The sequence below is a fragment of the Suricata suricatta genome, chromosome 7 (genome assembly GCF_006229205.1).
Source record: "Suricata suricatta isolate VVHF042 chromosome 7, meerkat_22Aug2017_6uvM2_HiC, whole genome shotgun sequence".
Lineage (NCBI taxonomy): Eukaryota > Metazoa > Chordata > Mammalia > Carnivora > Herpestidae > Suricata > Suricata suricatta.
The window spans coordinates 32,915,072-32,924,722 of NC_043706.1; the positions used below are offsets into that span (position 1 = coordinate 32,915,072).

Genomic DNA, 9,651 nt, shown 5'->3' on the forward strand with positions numbered 1-9,651 from the left:
GCACTGCCAGTACTAATTGGTTTAGACCTTTCCATATCATTTTATATATAAATATGTATGTATTTATATGCAAGAAACTAGCACTCTTCAGGTCAATATATATACACTATTTAATAAGTGCATTATAATAAAATAATACTAAAAAAACTCCTCACATTTTAAAATAGTGGCATAATAATTAAAAGAATATTATACCATTAAAAAAAAAAAACTTAACTGACATTTAAGATTGAAGCCTCTAAGGTAATGAAGAATAACAGTTTATTCCTTCTACAGGTAGTTTCTGGAGCAAGTACTGCATGCCAGGCATGGTGCTAGGTTTGCAGTGTACAAGAGAGGAGAAAGGCAGACATAGTCCCTGCTCTTCTAGAATCCAGTGGAGGAAACAGAAGTGAGACATGCTGTGACCAAGTGGAGGTCCAGCTCAGGGAGGGCTTCTCTGAGGAAGTGAGGCTTGGGCTGAGAGCTGAAGGGTGGGCTTGGCTGGGGGAAGAAGGTGGCAGGGAGGGTTCCTCCAGAGAAGGAAGGCACAGCGTGTGAGGCTCAGAGATGGGAAAAGGAAGAAGTCACGCTTGAAGAAGCTGCTAAGGGCCAGAAGGTAGGGGAGGGGAGGGGTAAGAAGAGAGAGACAGAGGCTAGCGCACTGGGGCTTGAGTGTCAAGACAAGGACTTGTTGGTCTTTATCCTGAGACCAGTGGGAAGTGATCTCATATGTGTCCTGCAGAGATCCCTCTGGATGCTGGGCTGCCTGGAGGGAAGAGGAGGTAATGGGCCACCAGTTAGGAGGTTCTTAGGGTCATCTAGGCCAAGATGATGACGGTCTCCTTGGGTCCTCGTGGAGCTTGTGAGTTCCCAGTCAGTGCCCCATAGGAGACCTTGTCTCCAAGAGAGGTGGCCCCAGAAGGAGGGCCAGCCAGAGGGAATCACCAAGCTGAGGGACCATGAGATGCTGAAACCTTCCTTGGTATATGTACCTCTCGTTACCTTAAAGCCAGGGTCCCAGCCGCATCTCTTGCCCTTATGTGACATCCAGGCTAACCGTGTGTTCCCTGCAGAAGGCTGTGACCCCAGTGCCCTGGAGGCCGTCCAGCTGGAAGATGGCTCTACTGCCTACATCCACCACCCCGCGGCTGTGCCGTCAGACAGCGCCATCCTGGCCGTGCAGACAGAGGTGGGCTTGGAGGACCTGGCCGCAGAAGATGATGAGGGCTTCAGCGCAGACACGGTGGTGGCCCTGGAGCAGTATGCAAGCAAGGTGAGCTCGCAGAGCCCGACGTTGCCTGTCTGCTCCCTTGGCCCAAACTGCCACCACTCGAGCGGACGCGGGCCTCCTGTGCTTGGGCATGGCCTGAGCCATTCCCTTTGTCCCTCCGCCTGCCTCCACCAACTCCTCTCTTACGTCACCATCCAGGGTGTACATGACATGGGACCACACAGCTGTTGACGCTTACCCTGGCTTATGATGTCTCTGCAGAGGGAAGGCCTTTTGCTGTTGTAATAATCCTCTGTGCTGAGAATGCCCTTGCCGGTGACTTTTTTAGTTTTCCAGGCCACTGAGGTCAGATGTTCTTGTATTTATTTCTTCTCTGCAACTCATTTAGCCATTTTGGAAAATAACCTCAGTTGGCACGATGAGGGCAGATGCAGCAGAGCATCTGAGCTTCTTGGAACACAAGGCCCACACAGTAGCTTAGCTGAAAAGGATCTCGGCTCTCCTAATGTCACCAGTCAGCACTCTCTCCATGGGAGCTAGGGTCCTGCCCACAGGGGAAGAGGGCACAGATCTCTGAGCATGCCAAACCAGGGTGCAGTCTCCCTAGGATGAACTGTAGAGCCTCAGGGTGGACACTTTGGGGCTCCCTGGAGCACTAGTGTTACCCCAAAGTCCGGGGCAGGTTGTTTTTAAGATAAAACTATGTGGCTGTGTTAGAGGAGAAGAAATTCTCTTGTCTTTTCAAAGTAAAGCACAAAAGTTTAGAGCAGACCATTTAGGGCTACACCCACTCTTGCCACCAATCCCTGCAGTGTGTTTTGGAAGCCATATTTGAGATTTGCTGCTGTTAGAAAGACAACTGAGCTTTGAGTCATGAGCCCTGAGACCCATGCTGGTGAGCCTGGGTAAGCTCATCCCCACCACAGGCACCCTTGTGAATGCCCGTTCTGAGCACAGATTTCTCACCAGGAGGGAGGGGTCTCCTCCCATCAGAGGATAACAGTGTCCAGAACTGTGGCCTCCTAGGTGTGTGTGGTCAGAAGTGGAGGCTGCTGGCTCACAGCCTCACTCAGGGATGGCCTGACAGGCCACCTTACCTAGCTGTCTAGGGGATGCCCTTTCTTCCATAGCTGTCATATCCCCTGTGACATTTGCCTCTATTAGAGATGGATGGTGACTTCACATGCCAGCCCTGTTTGTTCTGCAGGGTGCTTCACTGTGTGTTTCCTGTCTGTCTGGATCTGTCACCCCAGGTTGCCCTTCTCCCTCTGGTAGGTTTAACCCTGCTTCTTGGGTTGTGAGCTGTCAGCTGGGCCCTATATCCCATCTCTTCCTTCTCATCATTGAGGAGAGAGAAGGCATATATATATAGCAACCTCAAGATTTTTTTCCTCAGGTTCTGCATGATAGCCAGGCTCCCCATAACGGCAAAGGACAGCAGGTTGGGGACAGAGCATTCCGCTGTGGCTACAAGGGCTGTGGGCGTCTCTACACTACTGCTCACCACTTAAAGGTAAGATTGTCTTGCACAGCATTCAGCCTTGCTGTTTCCCCCACCAGGCTGTAATTTTACCTTCCTGTGTTGACTAGAACTGTCCCTGCTCTCAAGTTGCTCATTGGCTACTGGAAGGAAGGGATAAGTGTACAGAAATGTCAGTCCAGGGGCCTGTGACACACATGTGCAGAAGGAAAAGAATCAGGAGTGCCCTCTGGAGGAGGTGTTCTCTCAGCTAAAAGGCAAAGTAAAGGCAGTGGCCAATACAGACACTCTGAGCTCTAAAGAAAACTGAAGAGCATGTTCCTACCCTCGTCCCTCTGAGTCTCACGGTTGCTTGTCCTCACAGGTGCATGAAAGAGCTCACACGGGTGACCGTCCATACAGGTGTGATTTCCCCAGCTGCGGAAAGGCCTTTGCCACAGGTAACCTACCTGGAAGAAGACTAAAGGTGGACTCCTTCCCATTGAGGACAGAGAGTTCTAGATTCACTTTGGGAATTTCTAGCCTTCCCAGAGAGACTGCTGTCAGGGCAGTCTGCCTTGCAGGGCACTGTCTCTGGAAGAAGCCAGAAGTGAGAGACGGCATAACCCAGACCAGCCAAAGGAGCCTGGGGACTTGGTAGAGAGACCCCCACCTGTTGCATCAGCTCTGGGGTCTTTGGGCCATTGCATCTCTCCCGGCTTCATTTCCCCTCTGAAACCTTTAGCCGTAGCTCTCAGACACTTGTTCTAGACTGGCACTGGCTCCCCTGGAGAGGAAAGTGTGGGCTTTTCCAGCCCCTCTTATGTGCCCAGGCTGGAGTGGGGATAGAGGTTGACATGGGCTTCTTGTGCTTGAGGAGGTCTGGAGTAGGCCTGAAAATGGAGAACCTCTGAATCAGGCTAATGAGGCGGTGAGGCCCCACAGAGCACTCTTCTTATCCCTCGCTGCCACATGCTGACAGGATATGGGCTGAAGAGCCATGTGCGCACCCACACTGGTGAGAAGCCATATAAGTGCCCAGAGGAGCTGTGCAGCAAGGCCTTCAAGACCTCAGGAGACCTACAGAAGCACGTCCGGACCCACACCGGTAGGCTGGGCCCTGCCCCGTTCACACTTGGACCTGGAGCTCCTCACTCTGGCACCACCTCCCTTCCTGAGCCAGTCCCCTCACACACCCCGTTTCCACAGGTGAACGCCCGTTCCGGTGCCCCTTCGAGGGCTGTGGCCGCTCCTTCACCACATCAAATATCCGCAAGGTACATGTGCGCACCCACACAGGCGAACGGCCCTACACCTGCCCTGAGCCCCACTGCGGCCGCGGCTTCACCAGCGCCACCAACTACAAGAATCACGTGCGCATCCACACAGGTGGGCCAGCTGGCATTCGAGAAGCACCACCTCTGAGGTCCCAGCCCCCTTGGCCATAGGCTTTCTGACCTGAGCCGTGGCCTCGGCTCTTAGCCCAGGGCCCTTCTGCTGGCCGTTCCAGGCTGGCCCATGGGCGGGGAGACAGGGTTCTGTGGTTCCGGCCATATCTCCAGAGCCACAGTCTCACTTAAGTGAGTGGTTCCTCCCTTTCTGGTTAGGCCCAACTTGCAGCTGGCTCTGTCAACTCCCGGCCTGCTCCCCACACCTGAGCTCTCAGGGGAAGGCCAGGGTCAGGCATTCGGGGGAGTGGGGGGAAAGCAGAGTGAAATGTCACCCTTAGCTCCTCACCTCCACTGTCCATATGACTCCTGTGTATCCTCACCCTCCCCAGTGTCACATCCCTCATCCAGCCTTTTATGTCACCTCTCGGCCACATGTCTCCCCCATCACACCTGATAACATCAGTCACGCCCCATCTCCTGCCTCTTCTGTTGACAGCCTTCAACTCTCCAAGCCCCCCAGCAGCCCCCGCCAGTCCCTTCACTCGCCCAGCCTTCCCTCATCTCCCCATTTTCTCCCCACCTCATCTCTGGGCTCAGTGGTCCCCCACTCCTGTCCCCCTGTGTTCCACTGGCCATCATCCCCAGCCATGTTTTTTCAGAGTCCTGGGTGTCAGTGCCTCTCCCTCCCTCTGGCTCCTGCTCCACCAGCCCTGTCTCCCACCCCCAACCCCTTAGCTTTCCCCTTGCCAGCCCCAGTTCCCACCCCCCTCACAGCTCAGTGTCCCCAGGGGAGAAGCCATACGTTTGCACGGTACCAGGCTGCGGGAAGCGCTTCACCGAGTACTCGAGCCTGTATAAGCACCACGTGGTGCACACACACTGCAAGCCGTACACCTGCAGCACCTGTGGCAAGACCTACCGGCAGACCTCCACCCTGGCCATGCACAAGCGCAGCGCCCACGGCGAGCTGGAGGCCACGGAGGAGAGCGAGCAGGCCCTTTATGAGCAACAGCAGCTGGAGGGTGAGGGGTGTGGGCAGGAGGTGAGAGTGGGGACAAACCAGGCCTCCCGTGGCCACCTGGCGGCGGGTGTCAGCCTAGGCTTTCCTCTCTTAGCCGCGTGTGCAGCTGAGGAGAGCCTGCCACCTAAACGACCCCGTATTGCTTACCTTTCGGAGGTGAAAGAGGAGAGTGATGACATCCCAGCCCAAGTAGCCATGGTGACCGAGGAGGACGGGGCCCCCCAGGTGGCTCTGATCACTCAGGATGGTGCCCAGCAGGTACAGGCGTTAGGGTAGGGGTGGGGCAGGCTGCTCTGGTTGGTACTCTCTCTTTTTCTGGGGAGTCCTGAAGATGTGACAGCCCACCTCTACAGTTTCTCTTTTTAGCCTTGTGGATCTCAGGGAGCTGAGGCTGAGGGTACCCAGTCTTGTAAGCCACCCCCTTCTCCTCATGCTTTCACCTCAGCCACTGGAACTTCTAGAGCACAGTTAGTAGCTTCCCCTGTACCTGGAGGCTGACAGGTCCCGATCATCTGAGTGAGACACTTGGATGTCCTTCTCAAGAGAGGCATGTTGATGTGGGGGCCAGATCATGGCGTGGGGTCTGGAAGCTAGAGTTTCTAGCCAGCAGTGTAACATGACCCTTGTCAGCACCATCACTGTCAAGTGTACTTCTGTCTTTGGGAGTTGACATGAGGATTAAATTGGGTGGAGACTCCGAACTGCATGGAGCCAAGCCCCAAGGCAAAGTGGTGGTAAATAGAAGTGGCCGCTAAAATTGTTGTAGTTTCTCCTTTTTGCAACCTGAAACCTGTTTTATTCTCTTGTCCCTGTCCCACCCCCACCTCTATAACTTGCAGTTAATCGGCTAGCGAATTGGTGAGCTATGCTGTCCGGGAGAGCAGGCTCTCTGGGATAGTGTCGGGGCTTTCACACAACCTTCCACTGCTCCCCCGGCTCATCTTCCTCCCCATCTGCAGGTCAGCCTGTCCCCAGAAGACCTGCAGGCCCTGGGGAGCGCAATCAGCATGGTGGCCCAGCAGAGCAGCACCACCCTCACCATACCCAGTGAGGACGATGACATTGCCACCTCTGGCACACATACAGTCACCATGGTCAGCGCTGATGGCACGCAGACGCAGCCCGTATGACCAGGCGGTTTGCTTGGGGTTTCTTGTTCTCTCGTCCTTCCTTTGTGTGGGGTGGGCGCTACAGTGCGGGCTGACCTAGGCCAGCCTTCTTTACAGGACCAAGACTCCCCCATGGCTCCTCTGAGCTATCAGCAGCTCTCCTCTTGAAAAGTATTTCATTGGAGGTCATGAGACAGTTTCTAAATCTTAATCTACCTCTAATTTGCTTTGCTACCATGGGCAAGTCACTGTTCCATGGACCAGTCCATTTTCAAATGAGGGGATTAAGTTATCTCTGGGCCTTTTACAGCTCTAACCTTCTATGATTCAAAATCCCTAAATTAAGTTGGCTCTAAGAGAAAAATACCATCTCACTAAGCTCTGAGCCTCGTGCTAATTAATCTGACCCATAGTGATTGTATCCGTACCCTTCTGGTTTGTTCCTAGCCACCTTGCTTTAAGGGACTTTTATTTGGAATGGGGAGAGGGAGAGTGATATAGGTGGGTTAGGAAAACCTTTTATGTTTCAGGTTACAATCATTACCTCTGGGACGGTGGTGGCCGAAGACTCCAGTGTAGCATCCCTTCGTCACCAACAGGTGGCACTGTTGGCCACAGCTAATGGAACGCACATTGCAGTGCAGGTGGGCGTAGAGGTTCCACACCCTGAGAAAGAAATAAGGATGGGAGGGAAGTGAATGAGATGAAGATGTTGAAGAGAAGGGCATCCAGCTAAAAAAGAGCTCATTTCAGAACAGATCCCTTTCTGCCTACATCCACACACCTGTCTCAGGCTCTTTCTTGACTGAAGCAGAGTGGTGAAGCCCCCTCTGGCCTCCAGGATAATTTCGATGGCAACACACGTAGTGGTCTAAACCCTTCATCTCTTGGTGCATCTGTTTCTTCATCAGGAAAATAAGTAGGGCTAAAGTAGATGATGACCAAGGTCCCCTCCAGCCAGTCATCCCCTTCTGTGACCAGGCCCAACTCTGACCGTGGACTATTCTGTGGCTCCCTGAGCATGCCTAGCCTAGTAGGACTCTTTGTCAGTGAACTTCCTGTTAACTGGGGCCCTACTAACGGCTCAGGATGTGGTACTGGCTGGATGGAGGGGATTCAGAAAAGTAGTCCACGCACTTACTAGCACTAGACTTCTAGTGGGAAGTGTCTCACTCTCTTCCTTCCTTCTCCACCACCTTCTCCACAGCTAGAGGAGCAACAGACCTTAGAGGAGGCCATCAGCGTGGCTACCGCTGCCATGCAGCAAGGGGCCGTGACCCTGGAGGCTACAGAGTCCGAGAACGGCTGCTGAGTCCTAGGGGGTTGGGTCCCACACCGTGTTGAAGGAGGCACCATGCCACACAGGCATCATTGCTTCCAAGGGCCCAGGCTGTGCTGACAGACAGAAGGTGGCCACATAGGTCTCCAGGGTGAGAAGGAGACAGGAAAACAGCCTCACTGAAGGATCCGGGGCCCCTGCCCAAGAGGAGAACCGGACAGCTGGAATCAGGGGTGTGTGTCATCCTCAGGAACTAAAGAGGACGAGCTGATCACCAGGCTGCACTGGGGCATCCTCCCCTCAGAATTAGCTGGGTGCCACTCTCCTTCCTCCAGAGAACACCCTTCCTACCCTCAGTCCATTCCCCTTCTCAGGTGGCAATCGGGACTGCTGTCGGGACTGGTCCTCTATTCTGACGGGTCACCGTCCACCAGAGGAAGGGGCAGACAGCTCTTCAGCCCAGTAGGGGCAGAGCAGGCCCAGCCCTGCTCCTCCCAGCAATAACCACCTCCCTAGAGGCCTGCCAGGATGCCTGGCCACTTGGCAGCAGGAACTTCCTGCCACCATAGTCAGAATTGCTCAGGGGCCTGTGGCTGGAGAATAGGTGCCCAGCCCCACCCGCCCCCAGCCGCCCCCTGTCCTCTCTGTGGCAGAGAGGCAGGAAGTGTCCATGTACATACTGGGGATTGGGTTTCATTTGGTTTGGTTTGGTTTTTTAAAATTCCATTTTGATATTTTTTTTTCCTGCTCTGGTTGGTGGTGGCAAATGGGTGAATGAGTATTTAATAAAAGTTCCAAGTTTCCACCTTGGTCCCTCTCTCCCTCTCAGCTTTGGGCCCTTGTTCCAGGGCTGGTCAAATCAGGCTCTTAACCCTGTATCCCTGGCACAAACCCCATTGAGCCTTGGTGCCAGACTGGTGGGCCTGGCCCACCAGAGGCACAGGTGGGAGGAAGCCTGGGTGTAAGAAAAGCCCTGAGCAACTCTGAGTGGTTTCCTGCCTACAAATGAGCGGGTGGGCTGCAGGGGGCTGAACAGGACCAGTGGGAGCAGTGCTGCCAGGCTCTGGTTGGATCTCAGGCATCAGCATGGTTGACTGGGGGAGTTCTGTTTTTTCGTACCTTCCCTTGTGTGCTAGAGAGCCCTTCCATGCCCAGCCGCCTCCACATCCACACATCGCACATGGTCAGCTGCTCCAAGAGGGCAAAGGCCCGCATTGGAGTGGGGATAAGAGGTGCCTTTGTCAAGACTAGTGAAGGTCTCTGATGACTCAGCTGCCCTGGTGCTGATGTCACAGCCCTGGGGATGCCCACTGAGGTGTCTCGGATCATGCTGTGGAATCCCAAAGCCACCATTGGACCCTAGTGAAAGGTGTAGGTGGACCAGACCAGCCCTGGTGAGAAGGGAGGGATGCAGGAGACCTGAAGAGGGAAGGGTCTGACTCCTCCTGCTTGGGAGCATTGCAGGGACTGGGGTACCCGAGTCCCTTCCTGCCACCTGGGAATGGAACACTCTCCACCAACCCAGGACTCTGTCCTCTCCTGGGACGCCTAGCAGGCTTCCTTTGACTCTTGCTACCGGCTTTTTGGAAGCAGAGGCACACCCACAGGAAGAGGGGTGTCTCCGTTATCTGAACAGGCTTATTCAACATCCATGATTGCTGTTCTTGCAGGGAGTGTGTCCCAGCCCTCACAGGCACCGGAGCTAAAGAAAGGGAAGCATTAATGTGGAGGGCCCTGAATCCCAAGCCTCCTGCCACCAGCACCCTTGAAGCCGCCCCACACACAAGGCTCACCCCCATTGCTTCAGAAATGTTGCGGTCTTCAAGGCCACTGGGCCCCAGAGTGGGCAGTTCCCTGAACTGAGGCCTTTGAGAGCCAAAGCCCAGAGGATAGGGAGGCAACAAGTCACGTGCCAAGTCCGCCTGACCTGGAGAGGTGCCCTGGCCCAGTTCCTCCGCCAACTTTGTGTTGTTGCCTTTGTTTTCTTCCGCCTGGGAGGAGCCCCACCACCATAGTGATGTAAGATGGCCCTAAAAGACATGCTTTATCCAGGGCCTGCTCTGCCTCACATCCATCCCCAGACCTTACAACTCTGAGGTTGGGTATTTTTTCTGCTTTATTTTGAGGAAACTGCTCAAGGAGGTTAAGTAACTCATCCAAGGCCTACTGCCTGGTAAGT

At 54.3% G+C, this 9,651-nt stretch overlaps 1 protein-coding gene and 1 long non-coding RNA gene across 8 annotated transcripts in view; one reads left to right on the top strand and one right to left on the bottom strand.

Annotated features, from left to right (window-relative positions):
* LOC115297144 overlaps positions 1-1,289 on the bottom strand; it is a 20,480-nt gene extending 19,191 nt beyond the window's left edge. For all 3 annotated transcript variants that reach the window (XR_003911300.1, XR_003911298.1, XR_003911299.1), the window contains exon 1: positions 985-1,289. This is a non-coding gene — a long non-coding RNA (uncharacterized LOC115297144). The remainder of the gene's footprint in view (positions 1-984) is intronic.
* ZNF76 (zinc finger protein 76) overlaps positions 1-9,645 on the top strand; it is a 33,814-nt gene extending 24,169 nt beyond the window's left edge. For 2 of the 5 annotated variants that reach the window (XM_029945607.1, XM_029945608.1), the window contains 10 exons: positions 1,056-1,255; positions 2,610-2,726; positions 3,058-3,133; positions 3,655-3,780; positions 3,882-4,061; positions 4,852-5,085; positions 5,179-5,342; positions 6,044-6,208; positions 6,724-6,837; positions 7,401-8,277. In XM_029945607.1, coding sequence (XP_029801467.1) covers positions 1,056-1,255; positions 2,610-2,726; positions 3,058-3,133; positions 3,655-3,780; positions 3,882-4,061; positions 4,852-5,085; positions 5,179-5,342; positions 6,044-6,208; positions 6,724-6,837; positions 7,401-7,505 — 1,481 coding nt within the window. In that variant the 3' untranslated portion in view covers positions 7,506-8,277. Of the gene's footprint in view, positions 1-1,055; positions 1,256-2,609; positions 2,727-3,057; positions 3,134-3,654; positions 3,781-3,881; positions 4,062-4,851; positions 5,086-5,178; positions 5,343-6,043; positions 6,222-6,723; positions 6,838-7,400; positions 8,278-9,598 lie in introns of those variants that run through there. The other 3 variants (XM_029945609.1, XM_029945611.1, XM_029945610.1) reach the window with 3 other exon arrangements.
* The last annotated feature ends 6 nt before the right edge of the window (positions 9,646-9,651 follow it).